The 25,214-nt window shown below is 41.0% G+C and overlaps 1 protein-coding gene across 5 annotated transcripts in view; it reads left to right on the forward strand.

Annotated features, from left to right (window-relative positions):
• The window catches only part of TAF4B (TATA-box binding protein associated factor 4b), a 70,191-nt gene that overhangs the window by 11,965 nt on the left and 33,012 nt on the right, over window positions 1–25,214 (forward strand). For 4 of the 5 annotated variants that reach the window (XM_038175211.2, XM_038175210.2, XM_072034626.1 and 1 more), the window contains exons 2-10: window positions 3,060–3,208; window positions 3,956–4,063; window positions 8,116–8,283; window positions 8,387–8,509; window positions 10,603–10,692; window positions 13,349–13,921; window positions 18,656–18,791; window positions 19,334–19,439; window positions 24,365–24,534. In XM_038175211.2, the coding sequence (XP_038031139.1) occupies window positions 3,060–3,208; window positions 3,956–4,063; window positions 8,116–8,283; window positions 8,387–8,509; window positions 10,603–10,692; window positions 13,349–13,921; window positions 18,656–18,791; window positions 19,334–19,439; window positions 24,365–24,534 (1,623 nt within the window). Of the gene's footprint in view, window positions 1–2,363; window positions 2,382–3,059; window positions 3,209–3,955; window positions 4,064–8,115; window positions 8,284–8,386; window positions 8,510–10,602; window positions 10,693–13,348; window positions 13,922–18,655; window positions 18,792–19,333; window positions 19,440–24,364; window positions 24,535–25,214 lie in introns of those variants that run through there. The other variant, XM_038175212.2, reaches the window with a different exon arrangement.

The following is a 25,214-nucleotide window of genomic DNA, read 5'->3' on the forward strand; positions in this document are numbered from 1 at the left end:
TGTCACTTTACAACATAAAGTTGTAACTGCCCGAACTCTGTGTTTGAGGCTTTGAGGTGATGTCTTGTGGCTTTTCACTGTACAGATTTGTAGTAGTGGCTGCTTCAAGTTTGTCTTCATCTTTATTTGTGCTGGTATCAGTCTTTTCTAGTGTTGCTCCTGCAAGAGCAGTTGTAGCAGATTACCATCATGTTGGGTTTGTTGGTTTCACAGTTCTGCTTTCACTAGCTGTCACAAAAAGCTATTAACGTATGAATAGGCTACCACCTTATAAAAAATTGCCAAAAGGTACAATTATAGCAAAATTTAAGTTTGCTCCAGGTGGAAAGGTTTGTATTACACTGGGGTGTTCTGTGTGACTGCACTGGAGTGGCCTTGGGTAACTTCTGTGTGTGCTATCACCTGGTGATAAAGCTAGAAGACTTAAGGACTTTTTGAACTGTTTTGATGAAGCATGAGTGACCTTGTATAAGCTAATCCATTGCTGTCGTGGTCAAATGTAAAGTTGCTACTGGGACCTGTCCCCTGGTGGAGAGGGTTGGTTTTTGTGTGCTTTTTTTGTTGTTCAAAATACTGAACAACAATACCCTGTGTAGTATTTGCATGAGCTTTCCAGCTGTGTTGTATTTGAGTTAATTTCCCACCAAGGGGTGCCTGCTGGAAGCCCTCCCTGTTTGAGTGACTGGAGGAAGGAATGCTCTTCAGGCATGGTCTTTGTTTCTGGCAGAGCTTAACTGAAATTTCATGACAGCAGTATGAAAACCACCCTTATAATTAATTAGGTTGGCTGGTAATGAACCTGTTTCTTGTATGCAGTATGATTCAGTGAAGTACAATTTGTGCTTCTCTCAGTTACGCTTAAAAAACAAACCAACCTCAAATACAATGGCTAGTGACAAAAATACCCAAATACTTGAAAAAAAATGTAATGCATTCCAATTACCTAAAGGAATTAAATGATAAACTTATAAGAGTAGAGGTAGCAATGATGTTTTTCAGCAAGCTGAGAAAGGTAAGCCTAACACCTCCAGCAGCATTGCTTCTACAATCCTGACTGTAGACCTAGAGCAAAGAGAGAGGCTTTTGCTATTTAAATGTGTGGCATGATCAGCATGTGATGTGAACAACGAAAAAAGGGCATTTTTTTGACTGATGGGAAGTTGCATGCTATGAATTGCTGTCAAAATAAGACATCACGAGAAGAAAACTGAAAATCTTCTGTGATTCCAGGCATTCACTGATTAAAAGATCCATCTGTACCTAAATGTAACTATAGTCAAGATTTCAGTGAATTAGGGGAAAGCTGAGTTGCTGGATGTAGTATCAGTGTTTTTCTGGATATGCAACCCCACCAAGTAAAGGCTGGTTGAGAATGGGGGGAGTCATCTAGATGCAGCCCTGGCAGCCTTGGTTTGTGCTGTGTAAATGGCAGGATGCTGGTCTTACAGGATTTTATATGAAGTTTTTTCTTGCCTTATGCTTTTAGATGTGAAGGATGAAAAGCTTCCTCTAAGCACCTTGCTATAGTTTCACATTTATCAACTTGTTTGTTTTTAAGAGCTGGTGGCTCTAACTCCTCTATTAATTTCAACTCAGGTTAAAATTGGCTTAGGTTGGATTGTGTGGCACATTTTGAGAGCTTCCAGACGAACCAGCCAGTGAAGACCACTCCATGATACAGAGTTGTTACACACGGGCAAATGCCACGAGTGTGGCAGAAGAACTGGGGTTCTTCAAACCTTGGCTAACCTGCAAGACAGATCTGTGTGGTCCTCAGAATAAATAAATAAAACATATATATTTTAAAATGAAGTACTCTTATTTACATATCTAGCATTCTTCTGTACATTTCCTCCTTTCCTGCATGAGGCCCTCATTAACTGGCTGCGTGCAAGGGGCAGTGGTGGGCCTGGTAGCGGTGGACTCGGCGGCTGTTGAAGGTAAAGGAGGTGAGGCCGAAGGGAAGGTGCTCTGTATCTGTAGCTCCTGTGGAAGATCTGCAGGGGACCAGGGCAGGAACCCAGCTTGCTTTTTGTAGTTGTGACCCTGCTGAAATTTCTGGATTTCCAGAGTCCAGCCCTTGGGGGGACGAGGAGGAAGGAGGTGGCACTGGTAGCTGAATGGCTCCCAAATGCAGAGCAGCTGGGACTCTGTTTTGGCATCTGATTCCCCTCAGAGTGCTTGTAATTTGAAAGCTTGAGTAAAAATACCTCATTGTTTGTTAACTGTTTAATTGTCCATCGTTACAGCTGATGGGTCAGGAGGAGGGCTGTAGGAGCAATCATGCTGGGCTGACATTGCTCTATGTTTAAAAAGAAAAATAAAACCTAAGGAAGCAAGGCAGGAGAGTTACTTTGTCATGTGGCTCCTCCTATTTGGTTGTAAGCAACTTGTTTATATCCATGAATTCGAATGATTTTGGACAGATCCTTGACAGAATGATGGCTGGAAATGTCTGAAATGGCTTTTGGTGGGGACTGAGGGGCATGGTCTTGGTGTAGGCTGCTATTACTCAGGCTGCAGTTCCCATTGCAGGTTTCTTCTGAATTGCATCTTCACCTGCAAGCTTGCGCCTGAATGCTCAGGAAGGGAAAATGTTCACAGAGACACCTAAGTCCATGCAATAGTGGTGACATGTTTTTTTGCAGGCTGAAGGGCTGCGTGAAGAGGCTACAGTTAAAGTAATTCCAGAGTGTGTGTGTGTGTGTGTCCTGGTGGGGGAAATGTCTTTTTTTTTTTTTTTTTTTTCATGTTCCAAACATCTTTTGACTCAAATAATGAATTGCTTTGCAATTTGTATCTTGTACACAAATAATGTTTTGATATGGCTGTCTAGTCAAGTTTGTCACTTGACTTCAGGAGTTGCTTTCTATGATAAAACGCAGCGTAAAACTGATGTAGGCTTTTTAGTTCTTATATTTCTTGGCAATTGTTCCTTGGAGTAAGAAACTAAATATTACATTAGCTTATCAGTGTGGTCTAGCTATTTCTTCCACAGATGTATAGCAAAGCCATAATATCGCTGAATTTCTAACAGTGTGGATATTTTTCTCCAACAGGAACTGTTCTTATCAGAAGCAGTAGTGGTCAACTAATGCTGGTATCTCAACAAGCAATAGCACGAGCACAGACTCAGCCACAAAATAACACAAGCATACAACCGTCTGTACCTAGCAGCACACCTACAGTCAGAATATGTGCTGTACAGGTAAAGTGTCTCTTAATTAAACATTTAATGTAGCTGTATATTACATGGTCATAACTGGGTTTGCAAATATGCTATTATGAGTTAACTAAGCATTTGAATGTTTCCTGAGCATCATGGTTGGTGGGTTTTGCACATAATAATTGTGCTTTGCTTTTTAGGTTTTTCAAATTGCTAGTCATTGCATAAGGTATAGTTCAACTTAAGGATTTCCCCTATTATGAGAAAGAAGATGTTTGTTTAAAAAAAAACAAAATGAAACAAAAAAAACCACCCACACTACCTATATGGTTACAGCTAGTATAACTGCAACCTTCCGATCTTCTTATGGGATACTTCTCTGAAGCAAAATGAAGCTGAGAACCTTTCCCAGGTCCCCAGGATTTTCCTTCTCCTTCCCTAAACTCTGCTGGCTTTTTGCTTCCATCTTTTGTTATGTAGTCAGCACACAAAGTAAAAGGTTCAGAAAAGTAACCATCTGCATAATACTCCCCAAAAGCTTATCCTTTAACCATTTTATTCTGATTAGGCATTGTGGCTAAATGTCCCTGAGTATGTTCTCACATAAACTATTAGGCAAATAGCTTTGTTGAAAAGTGTTTTCACAATATGGGTTATATGAATGATACTTGTCTCATTACTGTAAGAACAGGTGTCTTGGTTCATATCGAACAAGAGCAGGTAGTAACTTCAGTGCCTGTGTTTTCTGCATGTGCATAATTGTTATTTATGTATTTATTCTTTTTTAAGAACTCTGGCACCCAGTTACTAAAGAAAGCAGTAGTTACTCCTGTGAAAACGTTATCTCAAACAACAAATGCTGTGGTTTCTACTGTTCAGCCACCTGCTGTAATACAGGTAGGTAGCAAGCTTCATTGCACAAAGGAATAAGTAATGGAGAGAACTGGAAAAAGGATGGATATGTTCTTGTTATTTCTAACTCTGTGGTTTTCACTAACCTTGTAATGTTTGTTCTTAATTTAATGATGCTTCTGCCAGCACATATCAGGTCTTCCCTTATTGCAGTAGAAAACACTTGCAGAATGTCAGTGAACAATGTGTAAAATAAATAGTTCAAAGAACCATTTTCAATGCATTTGTGCCTTGTGATTGAGCTCCTTCAAGCTCTAGATGAGGCTTTTTCTGGGGGATGGAGGCTTCCTAATGCTTTCTTGTTTAGGTTCCCTAATTTCTTAGGGGGAAAAAGTATACTTAGATGTTGCTGAGGGGAAGATGAGCTGGCTGCACCAGTCACACTGTTTTTCAAGTTTGCACTTTTGATACTTTTTGTTTTTCTTACTAAAGGCTGAAGGAAGATTATAGATGAAAACCTCTGTTCTCTACGTGAATTTGGGAGACATTCCAAAGATACGACTGTAGATAGTGATTGGAAATGCCGCGTTATTTTCTTTTTTTTTTTTTCCAACTTATTTCTTTTTACCAGAGGAAAATGCTGTAGGACTCTTCTGGAGAGGCCCTTTCTACCTATACAGCATGAGAGTTCTAGGTCCAGTTCTTTCTCTGTTCTTGGGCACCAGATTTCTCGGTATGCACAGTGTGATGAAAATGCTTCTTTTTGCAGCTCAAGTATACTGTTATCCCTGGAGAAATTTTTCCTTGTACTCACTTTTTTTTTTTTTTTCCTTATAGAATTGCTTGAAGGGGACTGGTCTGTTGTGGTTGACCAATCTTTCAGAAAATGAGCAAAAAAAAAAACCAAACAAACTCATGTTGGATGCATGTTCTTGACCTTGAGTGTATTTGAAAGATGGGGAGATAAGTTTGCTGACAGCAGTAACTAACAGTCTGACTTACAGATTTGTCCTCCTGCTGTTTTTCTGTATTAGTAACTGAAAATTACTTGCAGCTCTGTCTGTGATCTTTTCTTTCTTCCTTCTCACTACAAATGGATAATGTTGGGCTTAAAGGGGGAAACCCAGAGATGTCTTAATACCTTTTCTGTTTTACTTAGAGTGGAAATAACACATGCTTCTTGTCTAACAAGAACAGTAGCATGTATTCCTGACCTATTTTTATTTTGGATTACTAGCTTGCAAACCATGTGTTCATGGTCTCTACATAGAAAGAAGTTTTTAGGATATAAAAATAATAGTCATCTATTGTACTACCTGGGAAAAAGAGTTTTCTTGCATCTGATGGATGAAGCTGCCTGCATCCTCACAGTCTAATGTGAATCAATGTTGAGGATCATCATGCTATTAACCTCTGTTTTTAACTTTCATTTTTGACTTGGTTCTTCTGTACTTTCTTAGTTCAGTTTTGATATAATCAGTTCAACTTGTGATTTTTCTGAGATACTTAAAGAGGTAGGGTATTTTTTTGGCAAAGTTTTTAAATTATTTTTTTGGCTGTAAAAACCTAAACACTTCTAATGAGTGTGGGGCTGGATTTGAGTAGCCAGAAGGATGACTCTAGGAAAAATGCACGCTGCTGTTTTGTTCATAACAGCTTCCTCTGAGCCTGCCTGTTTGCAGACTATTGCAAGCCCCTCTGTACAAGTCTCTTTTACAATGAAGAGTAAATAGGTTCGTATGGATACGTACTGCTAGCACAGGGCTGCTTCAGTCCTCATCCTGGGGCAGGTGAGATGAAAGAGGTCTGACAAGGGAGCCCATGTGGCAGGTTGCAGGAACTGCCTAGGGAAGGAAAGGAAGAACCCTTGGGCCTGGCTTCCTTGGCAGCTGTCTCATTCGTCAGTCCTAAAAGAACTTGATGGTGTTAGGCTTGAGGGTTTTTGAGATAACAGAAGAGTAGTGTTGGTGTAGAGATACAATGTCATGACAAAAAGTGGGAGACAGTGGAGAGGAAAAAGTACTTGGCTTGATTGTGTCTCTTATCCTGTGCTGAGTGTAACTTGGTACACTACCGCATGCAAAACTCTCTCCTTTCACTGACTGCAGGGTTATTCTTCTCATCCACAAAAGCATATGTTAGTCATCATTCCTGAGTGTTTGAGCTCAGAGGTTGGACAAAATACCTGTACTTCTTTTTTAAAAAAATCTTTTTACCTTCTTCCCAGATGGGATAACAGAGTTGCAAAGTATCTAATTAGCATCATGCTGGGGCGCTTTCATTTAGATGCAGAGCACTTCTCTTGAAATGACTTCAAAATATGCAGGATTAATGCCATTTTTTTTGTGTGTGGTGACTGTTTCTCTGTTGCTCAAAGTGAGAATGAGAATTGTCAGTAGCGAGAAAGGTTGAGGGCAGATGACAGAAGTTAATTCCCATATATTCATCTTTCTGGGAAAAGGGTCCAGCAGACTTCCCGTTGTTCCCTCCCTCAGCTGATAAAATACTGTTCTGGTCTTGATGTGTAAACACACTGGAATTTGCAAGAGAGCAGCTCCAGCAAACCTCATGTTTTCGGTTTTTAAAAGCCCAAGGCATTGCAGCTTGACAGTTCTGTACTCTGTCCCCTTCCGTCTTCCTCCCTCCCATCTGTTTGTGGGATTCTCGTGCCCAGTTTGCCTCCCTGTGGTCTTCGAGCTGTTGAGCCTCATCCTTGGAAGAGGCAGTGGTGGTGGCAAAGATCCTGCAGAGAGCTATTAAAGTGTTACCAACAGTGGGAGCTGAAGCTGGAAAGCTTTCTGGTAGCTGCCTGCTTCTTTCATGTCAAGCTGGCAGCAGCCTGGGGAGGTGTAGTGGGGGAGAAGGATCCACCCAGGAAAAAGAGCCTGACAGAAGTGCCAGTGTTTTGCTCTAGCTTTAAAGGTTGGCTCGCTAATTTTCCCTGTTCTGACGGATTTAAAAGCACTTTGATATTCTACATGAACTCTATCCAGTTCTGATTTGTTATTGTTTTATCTGTGACAGGGTAAGCTGGGCTTTTGCATTACCACCTTATGAGTAATGGGTGGAGGGATAAAACTACCTACTTTCAGGCTTCAAATCTGAACGGGAATTTTTACTTGTTTCCGTTGAGTCAGTCTATGGCTTTTTAGTTAACACGTTTAAAAAAAAAAAAAAAGCATATTTTTCATTTTCTTTAGAGACAAAGTCTCTTACTTGTACCATTATATCAGAAGAACAGTTCGTTTTCTTAATATATCTGAAATACCAATGCTTGTGTTTAGTAGGTTTTCTTTGGCAACTATTATTTTTCATCCTGCTTTGCACAGGGTAATTGTAGTTTAGTTTTTTTCTGTAAACCTTCACGACTCTTGTGCTGCTAAAGTTTCTGGATCTGTTGATAGATAAAGAGGTTTGAAAAAGACCTGAAAGTCCCATAAATGAATTTTGAAAGGTTATGTGTCTGGGCTGATTTGAGAGAGATCCAAATCGGTGTCCACAAAGAAAAAGCAGGAACAACTTGGGTATTTCTGCTTGACTGGCTGCTTTCACTAGCACGTTCATCCTTCTAAAGTGGACAGAAGACATCTTTAACCTGGTGCATGCATGATAGGAAAATGTAAGGGGTATTACAACTGAGAGAGGAGCTGCAGGGGAAAGTGAGATAAATAATCACTTGAAGTCATATTTTATCTTCGAAGTAGTATAACTTGGCTTAGAATTAAATTGATTAGTCTTAAACTGTAGAAGCTTGACAAAGTGAAGGCCCAGGTTTCTTCAAGACAGCTTTACCTTTCTCTTTTCACTTGAAGTTGTAGGCAGTGACTTCGGACTGTGTGAGCCTCTGTCCTTCCCCATCACCCACTGACTCAAAAACAGAATGATGGCTGTGCTGGTTTTGTCACTTACTGCATTAAATAGAGCCTCTCAAAGGAAATGAATCAGAAGTTGTAAAAACAATCGGAAGACTTGCTCATTTATGTTTTAAATAGTAATCTCGAGTGTGGAGGAAAGATGCTACTTAGTATGCTAGCAGAATACAGTATGTGTTTGTCATATTAATCTTTGGTTTAAAAAGTGTTAATTTTTCTATTCAGCCAGCAGCTGCAACAGCTAGTGTTACTACAGTTACTGCTGTAAAGCCTTCGAGTACTGGAACACCTGTAAAACTTCCAGTTACAGGACCACCTGCACAATCCATCTCCCAGAAGGCAGTCTCTGTGAAAGCAGAGGGCACAACAGTAGCACAGACCAGCGCTTCTGCAGTAAGGAAAAAAAAATTTAATTAAAAATTAACATTCTCTATATTCATCAGAGGTTGGAGAGCCAATGCAACACCTAACAGTCTTCTCTTTATTTCTGCGCTAGGAGATGTTAGAGAATGTGAAGAAATGCAAGAATTTCCTTGCTACACTGATAAAATTGGCATCTAGTGGACCTCAAGCCCCTGAGATGGGGCAGAATGTGAAGAATTTGGTGCAAAATCTTTTGGTGAGACTTTTTTTTTTTAAAGCAGTGCCTGTCATTTGTATATTGTTTTTGACATTGCCTTGTAAACCTGTTCCTTTTCTTTCTGCTTTTTTCTTTTTAGCAGTTAAAGAGCTGGATTTATGGCAGAATACATCTGAGCCTCTTAAGTCTTACGTTATAACACTCATTTTAGCTGGATCCCATACTGTATTTTCTCCCTCGCATTCCCATTTCATTTCATGCACACAGGTATCTGATGACAGGAGGCATTGATATGTTTTACGTAGCTTTTGGGTCTGAGCTGCTTTTTCACGCTAGTGTAGTTTTGGGTCCTCAGTGGCAAGGGTTTTACTCTGGAGGTTGTAGTACAGTACTGAGTCCATTTTACTTCTTCACTCCCAAGTTGCATGTTGGTGGTGAAGCTCCAGTGAAGCAAGCATGAAATTATCTGTCGTTAGACAACAGGATGGAGAAAATGTGGTGGCTTGCCAATGTCTCTCTCCTTGCCTTGTGGTGTACCTCAGCACAGCTGGGTTTTCTTGGTAATAGTTTCTTCTGCCACTCCTGGTCTTGGCATTTGACCACTGCTGCAGTTTTGTTCCACTTCAGCAGAAGGCTGTGTGCAGCTAGAGGGGGACAGCTTTTTCTTACTAAAGGAATGTTTCCGTCTGGAAAAGCAAGGTGTGAAAGAAGGATCCTTTCAGGGAACAGATTGTTTTACGATGCAGGCTTGCAAAAATACTTGATTCCCCTTCTCTTCTTCTATTGCCTGTGTGTCCCTGCTGGACTATACACCGTGCTTCCGTGGGAACATATGAGAATTAATCCTTCTTGTGCTTACAGTGCTTTTTTAAAAGAACAGTAATTACCAGCCATTAATAAATTGTTTAACTGTGCATTTATTTGCTTTTTTTTTTTTACAGTATTTTTAAAATGCTGTTCTTCTGCCATTCAGTGTGTGTGTATGATGTAAATGCAAAATAAATTAATGTTTCATATGCATGAGGGAAACAAGTAAACACCAGCTGTGAAGCAAAGTGGTCCTTAAGGCAGCATTTCATGGAGTGGGTGTCAAGCACCTTATTTGCACTGAGATGTGGTGTACCAAATCATTGCCTTTGTGTCAGGGAGAACCTGTATCTGCAGCTCCCACTGAAAAGGAGAGCTGCCCAAAGTTCTCTTCTAAGAAATATCTAGTCCTTAAACCCCCTCCGCTCACCATGGAGCTCCTTGGAACAGCTGTCCTCAGGGGGGATAAGGTTGAAAGGCATCATTTTTCTGCTGATGGAGAGACTGGCACTAGGGTCAGGGTCCCTGTTCTTCATGTGTATCTGTACCTTCCCGAAGAAGGTACGGTCTCACCTGGGAGGGTGAGAAGTGGCAGCAGTGTCTGGGGCTACCCACTCCTCAGCCCCACTGCTGTGGCGCTGATGCAAGGGGGTCCCGGAAGGCTGCTGTGGCTTCCTAACCCTCTCAGGCCCCTGAAACAGGTGTTTGTGGTGGGGCAGAGCAAAAACCTTCAAGGAGACTGTGAGCCAGAGGAGTGTTGCCCTGATGGCATGCAAAAGTGATGTTCTGATGTTTGGCTTCTCCCGCTTTAGAAAGAAGGCGTTAAGTATGCTGCTTTATTATGCTTTAGTGAGCATTAGACTGGAATTGTTTAACAAAAACAGCACTGAGTTGTCTTTTGTCTCCGATCTATTGAAATTTTGATCCTTATGCAGATAAGCTACCTTTACGGCATAAAGTACTCTTGATGGATTTAAAATATTTCTGCATAAAAGAGATATTCAAAAGGATCAGTGTTACTTATAAATTTGTTTCTATCAGTTCACTTCAGTGAATGGGTGTTTGAACAGATATCCTTAAGTGTATTAACTGCCTGTAGTTGAACAAAGGAGTTTAATTTTAAAATAGTGTATCTAAATTATAACATCATTCTATCCTAAAACGTGTTCTTTAAATATACAGGAGGAAAAAAGCATTTGAGAATACTGAAATTGAATAACACCGTGATAATGTAAACTTCCATGAATTGTTAATACACATATTGGGGGGAGGGAGGGAGATAGGTTCAGTTATAAATTGCTGTTATAATTGTATTTTCCTATTAGGAAGCAAAAATTGAACCAGAAGAATTTACAAAGAAGCTGTACATAGAGCTCAAGTCTTCTCCACAGCCGTATTTAGTTCCTTTTCTTAAGGTAAGTGTCTGATTGTATATATATATGGTATTTAATGGGGGGAAGAAGGACCAGAAAAGAGTTTTCAAGTAGTTGTTTGCTCAGATCAGTTGAGGAAATGGTGCTTAGCCTGACCCTGTCTGACAACTGCTCTTGGAAGGATGGAGAGACTTTTGTGGGGGATTTCAGAGGAGTTAACTTCAGTTGTATTCTCATGTTGGAGCATAATTACTCTCCAGTAACTACTGGAGACAAATCTTTTGGAAGCTGGTATATCTACTGTAGAGCAGCTACGCGAAGATGACCTTTTACTTCCTTAGCAAAACTGTAGCTGGTTTGAATTCTAATACAGAAGAGTGACAACAGAGGCTGTGCCCAGCTTATGCAGTACTTGACCTTAAAGAATTTGCATAATGCTCATATTCACTCATCTGCTGGCTTCTGTTTAACGGGAGGCAGGGTTAAAAACCACCCCTTTCCCCAGAAAATGTCCCACGGGACTCCTACCACTTAAGAGTAACCTGGGATAACTCCACGCTGTTCAAGCAAGTAATCATGAAAATAAGGAAGTGCTGTCTTTAATTTTTTCTTGAAAGCATATTGTAGAATAGAATTTATTGGCAGTCAAAATAAAAATGAACATCTTTGTCATATAGTGACCGCCAAATCCCAGTGCAAACTTGGAAAACTTGGCTGTATTTGCTTAACTGCAATGCACACAGCGTTGTTAGACCTGATAGATCTGTACTTTCCTCTGACATTCATTAAAGGCACAGCAGAGAATCAAGGAAGAATGGTTACGTGGTAAGGCTGTGATAGAGGTTTTCCAGCGTTTGCCCTCTTTCTTTGTATTTGACAGTCCACGTAACAATACATCTGATAATGCTGGTCTTGCTTTAGATAGCTGGTGCTAATCCCTTCAAGTATGGGATGAATATTTCTGTTACAGTGACAGCCTTTAAATGCTTTGCTAGTAAGTTTGTCAGGAGACTAGGGTCTTCTCTGCAGGGCTTGAGATGTCAGTATTTGTTATATTTTCGAAAATGTAATTCCTGGTGTTTTTTAAAAGCCCCTGCAAAAAAAAAAAAAAAAGTAAAAAATAATAAAATAAAATAAATCCAATCTGCACTATTACAGTCTATTACGGTTCAGACTTTTCATGTTACCTCCTAGAGCAGCCTGTGCAACAACCGCAGCATGGGGAGCTCTGTTACTCGTGGACAGTTTCATCCTGGCTGCAGAGTGACCACCAGGCTGTGCACGCAGGGTCAGCACGATGGGCAGAGCTTGTCTTCAAGCTCTGCTAGCTGCCAGGACAAGTTTGGCTTCAGAAGTTGCGAAAGTGCTCTGCCTGGGTTCATAAGTTGGCCCCCAACACGGAGAATTGGTAGATCTGGTGCAAAGACCCTGAAGCAGCAACACATTTCTAGCTAGTAAAGTGGAGTTTTAGGGAGGATTCTCGGTGGAGTTGGCTCTTATCTCTTGCGCTTCAGGTTTTTGACAGAGCTGTTGCATGTTTTTGGTTTTGCCTATTCCAATAACTTGAAAAAAAAAAACCAAAACACATTCTAAAAAACAACAGAAAAAATGAAAAAAACACACACTGTAAAGCCAACTTTATTTTCAAATCTGCTGGATGCTTTTGGTGAATAAACTGCATCAAGAGCATGAGGAAAGCTAAGCAGCCTTTTGAAAGAAAGGGAAGGTAACATTAAAGATAGAAGTGCCATGGCAAGTCCAGATGTACAAACGATTTGTTCACTCGATATATTAGCAAGTGAGATAACGTGTTCCTTTTCATATGAAGCCCAGAGCAACAGCACTATGCTGGAGGCTCTTACAGACTTCAAAAACTGTCAGGGGAAAAAAGTTTTGTGAGAATATACTGGTAGCTGCAGAAATGATTTCCCCTGGTTCTGAGCCATAACAGATTGCAAATAGTCAAGGAGGAAATCTGTAGAGGGCTTGAAGATTATTCTGTCCATTAACCTTCTCAAACATAGCTGTACTAAAAATGAGATGTTGCCAGATACTTTTACTAATGTTCTCCTGTTGCAGGGAACTTCTCCGGCTTAAGCTGTGCTGCTGCAGCGATTCAGACATTAGTAAAGTGGTATCCCCCCCTAGTGTAGGTACAGCTGTATTGGTGTACAAGTGCATGCGTCTTCAGAGCTTGTTTCTGATTTTATTGGATAATTTGTAGTTCTCTGTTGGAGGAGCTCAATGGAATAAACACAGCTGTTATGAGAGAGCAGTTTTTTTCGGCAAAACAAAAAAAAAATTGAGATAGTAGCATAGTTAAGCTGATCTTGCTCGGGTGCATAAGTTCCACGTTAAAACAATCTAAACCAAAGAACAAATTTTGGGGAAAATTTCCCTACAGATGGGGTTTGCTCCAGGGAGGGAAGACACAGTGACTGTTGATCTTTGCTCAGCCTGTGTTGGTGATTCGTAACTTAAACCTTCATCAGTTTAAGAGCACTTGCATTTGTGCTACCTGAATTGTTGCAGAACTTCTTGTTTGGAATGACCAGCTTATTGCCTCATGGGAAAAAAAAAAAAAAGAATTAAAAGCTGAGGAAGAAGGTTCAGTTGCTAATGTAAGATCTGGTATTGTGGGAGACTGTTCTGGTGCTATAGCCACTTTTTCTTATTGTTTTTTCTTCTTGTCTTCTAGAAAAGCATGCTTGCCTTACGGCAGCTGATGCCAAATGCCCAAAGCTTTATCCAGCAGTGTATGCAGCAGCCAGCCCCAACCCAAGAAGCTGTTTCAACTTGTACCTCTGCACCAACTCCTGCAGTGGTGGCAGCCTCAGCTGTAGCAACAAATTCTCTTCCAGTCATAAAACCAGCGTCTGCCTCTGCAACTGTCACAGCCTCTCCAGTTACAAAACCAGTCCTTCCCAGTGCCCCGGTGACAGCCTCTCTGCAGACTGTGAAGCCTGTTCCTGCCTCTGCAGTGGTGACAGCCTCTCTCCGTCCTGCAGCGTCAGTCCTCACCACAACGACAGTGACATCGGGGCTGACTGCTATCCAAACTGTGAAGCCGGTCTTCACCTCTGCTGTAGCAACGTCCTCTCTGCAGCCTGTAAAGCCCGTGCTTGTCTCCGCGGTGGCGTCCTCAGCAGCAACCCCTCTCCAGCCTTTGAAACCAGTCATCGGCACCCCCATCAGTATTAAAATTTCCCAGCCAAACTCCATCGTCGCGCAGTCGGCAGGCGCTCAGCAGGTGGTAAAAGTGAAACAGTTGGTAAGATGAATTTCTCTCCTTCTCTGGAACTGGGCTTCTTTTGCTTTGACTCTCAACATTTTGTCAGGGTGATACCAATTTGCACCTTAGGTGTGTTTTTGTCGTATGAAGCCCCCTGTCATGAGTTAACCAGTTACGTTTGTGATAGTTGTGAAGTGTTGCACGCTTGCCAAAGAGGTGAATCTAAAGCCACTCTGTAAGCTAGGTCTCTTGCAAGATGAGCTGACCACCATTCAACCAGCCTGAATACCCAGATAGAGACAGGAGGGAACGTGCATGGACTCCTGGAGCGTGTGCAGCTGGGCTCGGTTGGTATGTGAAGGAAAAGGCAGGAAATGCCTGTGTCAGAAACAAATTGGTGATGGGATGCTCACGTTAGTTACTGTTAGATGCCCTGTGAGGGCTGTGCCTCAGCTGGCCCCCAGGGGTTCCAGTCTCCTTACCTTCATAGATCCCGCACTGGATGCTTTGCAGGAATAGGTAGTTTGATGATCTGTAGTGATACACTACTGGAATGTATTAACAAGCTCAAGGAGAGCTCAGACCTCCAGATTTAAAAAGACCTGTTAATTATGAAGTCATCAAAGTCAATTTTTTCTGTCAGGCCTCATTATCTAACAAATTTCAGAAGGAATAAATGCTGCATTAAAACAATACCCTCAAAAGCAATGCGTTAACGTGTTTCTCTTGGCACAGGTTAATTTCTCACTGATGCTAGTGTTAAATGCCAGCAAGCTGTGGATCACCAGCATACCCAGCAGAGCAACACTGTTAAAATAAGTTGGGTTTGGTTTATGGGTGTTTGAGGTACTGAGCAGTGTGCTGTGTCTACCTGCATGTAGTGCTCTCAGGACTATCAGGAGAGTTATCTCCTTTGGCAGATGACTCTTCTTGAATAGGACTTGTAAAGACTTGTGGAGTTGTAAAGATTTGTTCCTTCCAACAAGGGGAAAATGTGAGACTTCCTCTGAAGCTAGATTTATTTTCCACAGCTATTGTAGTGTGTGAACTTCCATTTGTATATTTATTTGTATACTTGATTTAACAGTATTCAGACCAACCAGTGTTCCACATTTTTCCTTTTTTTTTTTTCAAAGCACATAAGGTGGATGTAGTACAAGAATAATGTCTTCTAAGTGAAGAGCTTATTCTGCCAGCTTTTCACCTTTTCAGACTTTTTTAAAACAAAGAAAGCACTGAACTACATGGGGTGGTCTCTTTTTATGAGTGGGTTTGTTGTTGTGTTTTGGTTTGGTTTTTAAACAACTGCTGTTGCGTATGCAGTAAAACTTTGACAGTAGTTGCTACAGCCAAATTGGAAAAAGAGTTGCTACCCTTGTTGCCTTCAAGGACTAAATCTGAGTTTCCAGCCAGAAGAAAATGAGGGCTGCTTAGGTTGTACAAGAGCTGGAGAGCGGCTTGTTGGCTCCACAGCGAGCCTTGTAATCCAGGGGAAAGACTGACCATCTGTACAAATAGATGAGGAAGCTTAACTCTATGCTGTGGAGTCAAGATGCTTCTTGAATAGCATTTTGGTGAGCTCAAGAAATGACTTCTGCCTCCTCCAGTACGGCAGCCCAATGCTTTTCTTTACCGTGTGTTACAAACATTGACCTGCATACAAAGCATGTTTTATCCTCATTTGGGTGGTTCCCAGGCGCAGTGATTATTATTCTTGCTCTTCAGAGCTGCTGTTTAATTTTGGTCTTGGATGTAGTCGCGGGACGGAGCTGACCACTGGCAGCTCAGCTGTATCAGGGGCTTGGTGTTTGTTCAGGCAGCCTGTTAGCAAGTTAGTAGGAGAGGCTGCATCTTCTAGGGCTTCCCCGATGACTTTCCTTTTAAAAGCACAGGGGGCCTGTCCGCTCCCACACGGAAACAAAGCAGGACCTCACCTCCCTAAATAGCAGGGTGCTGCTGCCAGCTGAAAGGAAGCACACGCCAGCTGTGCAAATCTGTCCGTACAGTGCTGCCAGCATTTTTTTTTCCCTTTCCAGCCCTCGGGGTTGTCTGATGCCACACGCTCCCTCTGCATGCCCATTCCTAATTTGTCTCTTGTGCTTGAGGAGTGGAAAGGAAGCATCTTTTGTGCTTTCATGTGCTAGCTCCATCCGTGATGCTTAAGAGTGCAATGCTGCAGCGGTCTTGGATGAAAAATGTGATGGGAGAGATGCTGCATGTGACCCATTTCTTTTTGTGGCACTGTTATTGGGACTCTGGGTCTGTGTGGTGGGCGCTGAGGGGTCTGTTTTGGGTTGTGAGCATTGCTCGTGGCTTCCCTGGCAGCTGCACATTCTGTGGGGTGCCCCCTGTGACTGTTAACACGGACTCCTTTAAGGGCATTGGCTTCCAGAGAAGTTTCTCCTTAGAAATAAAGCGTGTCTTGCCGTAGTAAAGCATAATAAAATTAAAAATGACATTACCAGCCCCTGTCTCTGATGGTGATAATGCTGCTACAAAGCTCTAGTTTTGCTGAGCATGAAGACCAAGAGGAAAAAGCCTGTGCTTTGTCCTGGGTGCATGCTTTTGCTCCCAGGGCTTCATAAAGCTTCACTTCTGGTGCGCACTGATACTTTAACACCTCGCAGCTGATCTCCGAGCTTTGCTTTATGAAGGTACAACAGATTCACGCTATTCAACGTCTCCGCCAGGCAGCTGCCTTTCATGCTGTCAGCTGGACGTTGCACTGCGCTTTTTTTGCTCGAGTGTTGCTGCTTTTTATGCTGATGTCTTTATGAACTTACTCAAGGGGGTTGAAGAAACAGTCCCTCGTCTTTCTTCTTCAGGTTAGTAGCAAGAAGTAATAGAAACTAACGCTCATAGATACTGTTTTTGTAATACTTCTCGGGGCGTTAGGCCCCTGTTGAAATTTCTAGGACCGTGCCCTTTGCCAGTACCAGGGATGTCCAGCTTTTGTAAGTCTAGCAGCTAGAATGGCAAAGAGAAAATCAGCTTTACTGCCAGCCCTTCCTTTCTGCTCCTGGTTGATCTAGTGTCCTAGGTTATTTGACGTATTTCCCAGTCTCCACCTAGGCTATTGACTTTACATTGCCTATCTCTTGTTCTTTTGTCTGCCACTCAGTGCTCTCGAATGCTTATGTTTCCTCCTGTGCTGTTTCAGTTTTTTGTGTGCTGAAGATGAAGCCTCATTCTCACTGGCAGTAGGGAGGATCTCTAGGTGCATGCCAGCATGGATGCTGGCAGATCCTGTGAGTAGTTTGTCCAAGCTGCTTGGTGGTTCAGTACTTACCCGAACGTACAAACTGTGCTCCCCACGTTGTTCATGGACTTCCAGCCTGTGGAAGCTGGATCTTTCAGAAAGATCAAGTTGTGTCTTGGTTAAAACCCCACTAGAAGCAAATGTTAGTGCCTGTACTCGTTTGTGATGAAGTGCTGTATGTGTGAGACCTGACCCTGTCCCCTATCAGTGCCTGTATTCCTGTGGTTCTTCCATCTGCCTGCAAACTCGGAGAGATGGATCTTGTCTGTGCTTTTTTTTTTCTTCCCTTCAAGAGTTGTCTGTTCTTTGTCTGGTTTTCGAACACCACCTTCAGCTCGGCTGTTCTGCATTACCACCGCGATGCCAAGCCATAACGCTGTGAGCAGTAATAACTGGGGGGCATATTCTGACTTCCTGAAGTTAGACTACAAGACTTTAGAGAAAAAGTTTCGTCAACCATTTAAACTCATTGTATTGGCTTTTTTGCCCCTAACCAGCTGGGATTCAATCTGGAGATGTTGATAAATTTTGTGCGTTTGGTAAAAAGTCTTTTTACTCCTTGTAATCAAGAATTTTGCAAAGGATGTATCAGAAGCTGCAGTCCACGTTCTGCTTTTCCAAGGAGGCTTAGAGCATGAAGCTTTTGGGGATACTGCATTTTTATTCCTTCCGTGCATTTTAATGGCTGCCCCTGAAGAGGAAGAATCAGTACTTACAAGGCTGTGCCTATAGGTCTGTTGTGATGACACCCTGCTGGCTGGTGTTGTTTCTCTCCACAACCTCTTTAAACAAAACTATCGACCCTCTTCCTTTTCACCCTTCAGCAGTGTACCACTTTTTGTGTAGAGGCTCTACGCAGTGTAGGTGCTGCTGGTTAGCACTTGGTGTGCCCTCCGACTGACTGGTATGCTCGGTGTACTGTTGTTTAGCACTTCGAAGCTCAGCATCTCAATTTATGATTGACCTTGCAGCTCCACGAATGCATTAGGAACTTCATAGGGTGGATTCCTCATGACAGGAAAAGAATTTATTGCAAGACTTTTAGCTGTTTCTTTTTTTTATTATTATTTTTTCTTTAAACTAGATGTATGTGATACCTACCCTTTTGAACTCGTTGGCAGGCAGACACACAATATTCAATTGGCAGTCTGTTAAACGAGGCCTAGAGAGGAAAGTCTCTTAGTGTAACAGATCGTGTAGTATTCAGTGAAAATTTTCTGGTATAGCTATAAATAGAGAGTAGGGGTGAAATGTCTCTTAGAGTTTGCTGAATGAGCTGGAGCTTTAAGCTCACCACCAGTTGCTAAGATTTTGTTTCTTGTCACTAAAGTCAAAAGCAGTGATGGTTGATTTTTTTTTTTTTTTTTTTTTTGAGCATGCTGTTTGTTATAAACTGAAAGCTAGACATGCATGCCTGCCCTGCAGCACTTCTGGCTGAATGAACATGTTGATACTATTTACTTCTCTGTATATTTAGCTCTTCTCACTCTTGATATTGGATATTCCACTTGCAGGTAGTCCAACAACCGTCAGGAGCCATTGTAAAGCAAGTATCCACACTCCCACAGCCCTCAACGCTGACTCTCCAGACATCTGCGGAGAAGAGGATGCCGCTGAATACGCTTGTTCAAACCAACAAATTTCCTGCAGGTATGGTGGTGCCTTTATTATGGAGGTGCAGAAATAAGTACAGGCTCTTGGTAGATTGTAGGAAGGTGGCTGTCTGTCGAGAGAAGCATTTCTATATCAATTTTACTTAGTTTGTGATTTACTGATGTACAGATGAGTAAGCTCAGTGCCATGTCTGCCTCCATTGCCTGTTAAGAACATGTCACTCCATAGTATTGGTACTTTTTAAAATGCTGTGGTATTTTAAAGTACTATTGCTCCTTGCAATAAACGTTCTTTGAACTGTCATGCTTTTGAGCATCACTTCGTCAGACTTTACTTTTTCCTTCAACAGCCAGTTCTCACTAAAGCCTTCTGCTGATCAGCACAGAGGGTGTTTGAGAGTGTAGGAGTTTGGGCTATACAGAACATGTAGAACATAGTACTCTAGAGTGTCTGGTTTTCAAATGGACCTAATTAGTTGTTACTGAGTCTGCAGTAGCCTTTGTTAGTCGTATGAACTGATTAAACAGTTGCCTGAGCATTTTGCGTTCTATTATGGCGTGCTCTTTGTGTTGTTCTAGGTTCCATCCTGAAACAAGTTACCCTGCCAGGAAATAAAATTCTGTCGCTTCAAGCATCTCCTGTTCAGAAAACTAAAATAAAAGAGAATGGAACAACATCCTTGAGGTAAAAATGAACAATATAGTTTACTGTTGGAAGGAACAAAAGAAACAGACAGCACGTGTAGAGGTGGGAACAGAGCCCAGATGAAAGCAGCTTTCTCTAGAGACTTACAATTGATGTATAATATGAATTGGCAAGGGGGACCTAAAAACTATGACCTCATAGCAGATCTTAATTACTCTTAGTATAGGAAAACTGTCCTGATGAGTTAGGGTTTTCATCATGTGATTTTACACAAATGTAATTCCACAAACAGTGTGCATCGGTATTTATCAGTTCCTCACTTGTGGAGGAGGCATATTGATCTTGATCCTGTGAATACTATTAACTAATATAAAGTTACCTTGTATTAAAAGCTCTCCACAGGATTGAATCAGATACAACTTCTGCTTTTAACAGACAGCCAGATAGCATTGAGCTGTAATTTGGGCTGGCTAGTAACCTGTTTAAAGCTGTGTACTGTATTACAATATCTTTATTAGTTCTTCGTACAAGCTCATTTCTGTATGTAGAGGTGAAAGTCTTTGACTACATCTCTAATTGTAGCTTCTGGCATATTCTCTAGACCTTCAGATTAGAAGAACACTGAAAGCTTTTAGTTCTGATAACTGATTCACTTTCCAAAAGGAGAAATGATTTTTGTAGCTCTAAAATCTAACGTTAGGACAGAAGTGCAAACTGTCGTGAGTATGCGTTACTGGTCTTAAGACCTTAAGGCAGACTTGAAGTTAGTCTTCCAGGGATAAAAGCAGTTGTTATACCTGTTTCTTGTTGACCAATTGACTTCTCTCTTGAAAGCTTCAGCTTGGTGAGCACAGACACAGACACCTGTTGTTATTTATAGTAACATACAGTTCATACAAAATACTTAAAGCATTGGTAGTCAGAAATTGAAAGAAAAAGATGTTAAAGCAATTGCTCTGTTTAGCTCCCTCAAGCTCTTATGAAATATACTTCAGAATATAAGTTGGGATGTAATTTTGTGTAGTGATGTTTGGGGAAAAAAAACACATCCCTCAAAAAAAAAACAACAACACAAACCAAGCTTTACTTTACAAATATCATCATTTAAAAAATAAAAAATAACAAAAACCTTGCTAGAAACAAGATTTTTCTGTGCTCTTCCAGTCAGAATATATCAACTGCCTTGGATGAAAAAGTTTGATTTAAGCTTATTTCTTCAATTTACCAAGTTTGTAGGGAGTTATTTAGGAAAAACTCTGCTTCTCCAGTGTGATCCAAAACAGATTTCTCTTCCTACTTTTGGACTAGGAATTTTGAAGTTTCTTGAGTCCATGATAATTCAGATGTGAAATCTCTAGCTTACCTAACATTTTTCTATAAGTCTCTAGTCTCTGAAGAACTACTCTTTGTATACATCCCTGATGCTTCCACATCCCAGTGTGACCAAAGAGGTCTAGCTCCCCGTAGTGTTGTTCTGGCCTGGGCAATAGACATTCCCCAGTAAACTGTGAAGTGTTTTGCTTTCTTCTATCCCAACTTTTAATATTCTCACCAAAGCTATTCTTTGTGACATATGATCCATCAACTAGCTGATCGTGTATGAGGCAGAGAATACTGTGGCTCCCTTTCAGGTTTTGTGATGGGATTTATTATGGGCAGAGAGCATGTCTTCGTACCTGATGTGATTTTGTGTCCACGCACAACTGTGGCCTCTCACTGCAGTGTAATGTCAATCCTGAATCCCTTTGCCATTGTGTGCCTAATTTAGGTTAGGATTTGGGAGTATAATACTTGCCAAACTCTACTTAATAAGCTGCAATTTGATCTTGTTTTTGCTCTTTAATGTTTTTTTTTTGTTGTTGCTAGAGATAAGGAACGGGGGAGGGGAAAAATGATTTTCTTGTTCCAGTTAAAAGGAATCCTTCCAGAAATGCGAAGGTAACATAAGTTTGTGCATTTCTGGCACTTGGTTGCCCTATGGCATGCATTGTAAAGGACAGTAAAAGCATCAAGAGTTTGTGTAAATGGCTTTACATACTTAAAAGTAAAGTGTATGCCAGAGCACCCTGGAAAAAATAAGACGCATATTTGCATCTTAGAACACTTACGTATTTTTTGCATCTAATCTGTTTAATACTTTTATTTTCAAAAGTGCATTTAGTCAAGGACAAGCCAGGAGTGAGACAGCATTGAAAACATCTGGGCAGCTGTGCCTCCTGCCCTGTGGTGCCTGGGAGCAGAGCTCTGGTGGCTCTTGCTCTGCTGAAATTGTTCTGTCCCGTGTCATTGTTTGTGACAATGCATGGAGTTTTGGGTTAAGCATACCTCCGTAGTTTTACCACTTTTGCTGTCGATTAAAATGTAGTAAATAGATGGGTTGAGAAGCAAACATGTGCATTGTTCCAACACCAGAGGGTGCCACAGACTCGCTTTTCAGCCACTACAACCAAATTCGTAGATGCGAGGTGCATCTGCATTGCTTGAGCTGCTTTTTCCAGTTGAATATTCAATTTGCATGTCAAATCTGACTCTGTACAGGGTAACATAGAGAACTGTGCGCTGTTTTCCCCTTTGTACTGACAACTTCAATTGCTGGAGGCTTGTAACAGCTAGGAGAGTGTTTCTTGTTGGTTTCTGGGTGTGATAGGAACGTGCAAAAAGTATTAATGGATGTAGTGCAGAAGAGGGACTTCGTGGAGAGTTTGAAATGAAAGCACGTCAGTATCCAGCCAAAATACAGGGAATATTTTTAATGTATCACTTTAATAGAATGATTTTAATAACTTACTGTAAATATGTAATGTGATACTTACAATGATTGAGGTTTGTTCAAATAGCATGGACAAAATAATAGTAAAGAGTGCAAACTTCACAGGTCCTTTGAAAGTTATGTTAATCTCTAGTCAGCACTACTATTAAGAACATTTAGGGGTAGGTTCTTTGGGTTAAATAAAGTAAGTGCAGCAGTTGTGCAAATTAATCTTTCATCAAGGCTAGTGACTTGGTGACTTAATGCAATCTTATGTCCAGCAGTGAAGAAGTTGGAATTGGTCTTCAAAACCAGTACAGGCAAAAACATGCTTACCTGTAGGTTCTTATGTGTATGCTCACAAGAGAGACTGTGGTTGGAAAGATAAAAGAAAATAGTAACTCGATAAAGGATAAATTTAGAGAACTGAAGCTGATAAGAGTACGACTGTACTCTTGGAATAGTTGAATTGCTAGTTTTGAAGGGTTAAATGGTGGAAAAATCTGACAGTGGTGACTTTAAGTTGTAAGGGTGATCATACAACTGTTCTGACAATGCTGGGACTTAGTGCTTTCCTTAATGTGATAAATCTGGGGCACAAGCACAGTCAGGAAGTTATGTCTAGTTAGACATAATGAACGAAGCCAGTTTGAGAATCCGTTGGGTTTCCTTTTCCCCTAAACAAATTATATAGAAGTTGCCTGCTATGAGAGTACACAAATGAAAGGCAGGAGGGGTAGGGAATGCCTGGATTCCTTTCCTAGCCAGACTTCTGTTCAGAATGTTATGGCAGAAGTCTTTACACCAAGGAAACCTACTGAAGTCTGAAGGACAAAATCCGTTTATAGCTTAAAGGAAAAAACAAACAAACAAACAAAAAAAAAACAACACAAAAACACAGTGCTTTCTTGTGTCTTTTGAGCACCTCTCAAGCCCAAGCCATCTTCTGATAACTTTAGCTTCTTAATGCCAGTCAGGAAACAGCCTCCAAGAGATCCCATTTAACCTGAGAATGGGAAGTTTCTGACCTGCCCCTTGTTCAAGAGTTATTTAGGCCATACAGTGACTCCTATAGTTGAACCTTGCCAGAGAGCACCTTTTCAAAGACTTTTTTTTTATTCCAGATCAAAATACTTTCAGATTGAGTGCTTCCACTTGTCTGTACTAATACTGCAGACCTCTATTATGGATCGGTCCTAAACCCTTGAGGCCAACATTAGGACCTTTGTCACTTCATGAAGCAAGAAGGCTTTCTGTTGGTGATCTAAGCTTTTCTGAAAATAACTGTTTCATTGTAAAATTCCTCCAAAAACTTCCCATACAAGATTTATTAAGTATTCTAGCAGAATTTGCTTAACATGAGCTTTGCAATGGTGGTAGCTGGCTGTTACTGCTAGTACAAGCTATGCCAGACTTGGATTTTTGAGCATGTAGCCCAAAGCTGCTGCAACAGAATCCAGCTAACGAAGGAATGTTGAGAATTAGACCTCTGCTGCTGTTCTGCAGATGCACAGCATCTTCCCTGCTATGTGCAGAAGTATTGTACAACACAACCAATTCAAAGAGCAAGGTCTGGGTTGGTTGTAGTGTACAGACAAGAAGTATTTGTCGTATTTTTAAGGGAACTCACTGAAAGAAAAGTTAACCACATTTCTGTTAATATGCGTCTGCGGTAAGTTTCAGTTGATAGGATAGGCATTGTTAGAAAATGGAGTTGTTTATAGTTCAATGAGGTGATATTCAACTTCGTTCTATACTTGGTGCTGCCCAGTGAATTGGATTTCTAGAACAACTCTCAGTTTACTTGTGACATTAACTTTGTGACTCCAGCAGTAACTTTGACTTTACTTTCTGAATACCATTGCTAATAAATTCCACTGCTAGAAGATCAGTGGTGGAGGGGAAGCTTGTGGGGGTTTTTAACCCAGGTTTACCTCAGCTCATTGTTTCCAAGATTGTTCAAAATTTGGCTTTCTTCTACAGAACTTGCGTACCTAGCAACTGAGGCATTGATCAAGCTAATGTTTAAGGTACTTGAGAGAATTGTGAAAGCTTTATAGGAGTCATCTTTCCCTGTCCACTCCCATACCAAAAATGTATTGTGTAGAGGCAGCCTCCAAAATACGTGAACATGGCTGTTTGTTGATAGAAGAGGTTTTGTCTTTGTATGCATTCTGAATGAAACATAAAACATTTTTGGTTTTCTCTTTGGTAGAGATGAAGATGACATAAATGATGTGACTTCTATGGCTGGGGTCAACCTGAGTGAGGAGAGTGAGTGCATTCTGGCAACAAATTCTGAACTCATTGGTACAGTGATCCGCTCTTGTGCAGATGAACCTTTTCTCTCCTCAGAAGCACTTCAGAAGAAGATCTTGAACATTGGTGAGAACAAAGCACATGTAACTAACGCGTGTCTGGATATAATGTTGTATTCTTGCATCCTTTATCAGCCAACCTCTGATTTTTGAAGAAGGAGCTGGAACTCCAAGATCCGCTATCTCCATTCAAGTTTCTAGCAAACTATACGGAGTTCTTACTTCCCTTCTAATCAAGAAATATGCTTTTTTTTTTTTTTTTTTAACATGGAAGTAGTCTGAAGCCCAATAGGGGAAAAAGAAGCTGGTGTCATTTTCTACATGTAAGAATTCCATGAAGTGAGCAACTTGACTACTTTTACGTTTACTGAAACACATAAAAAACAAGAGATGTTAATTTCAAACACTAAACTGTGCTTTTCTATTCCCGCAGCTCCTGATTGGATATATTAAATTTGCTTTTTTAACAGCTTTTGCATTCCCCAGCCCGTTTGGGTATATGTACTCTCTTACCCAATGTTTCACATCCTGCACATGTGGTTAGAAAGAAATTTCATACTGCCAATATGCACAGGGCAGACTTCTGTTAATGACTCCCTCTGCAGAAGAATCTTTCATTGATTTTATACAAAAGAGATGTTAAAGGTATCTGTCTGTATCAGTGAATACTACTGTGGGATGAGCGTTGAATGCCTGAGCCTAAAATGTAATAGGAAGGTGTTTTTTTTGTTGTTGTTTTTTTTTTTT

Source organism: Anas platyrhynchos, chromosome 2 (assembly GCF_047663525.1).
Source record: "Anas platyrhynchos isolate ZD024472 breed Pekin duck chromosome 2, IASCAAS_PekinDuck_T2T, whole genome shotgun sequence".
In the NCBI taxonomy this organism is placed as follows: Eukaryota; Metazoa; Chordata; class Aves; order Anseriformes; family Anatidae; genus Anas; species Anas platyrhynchos.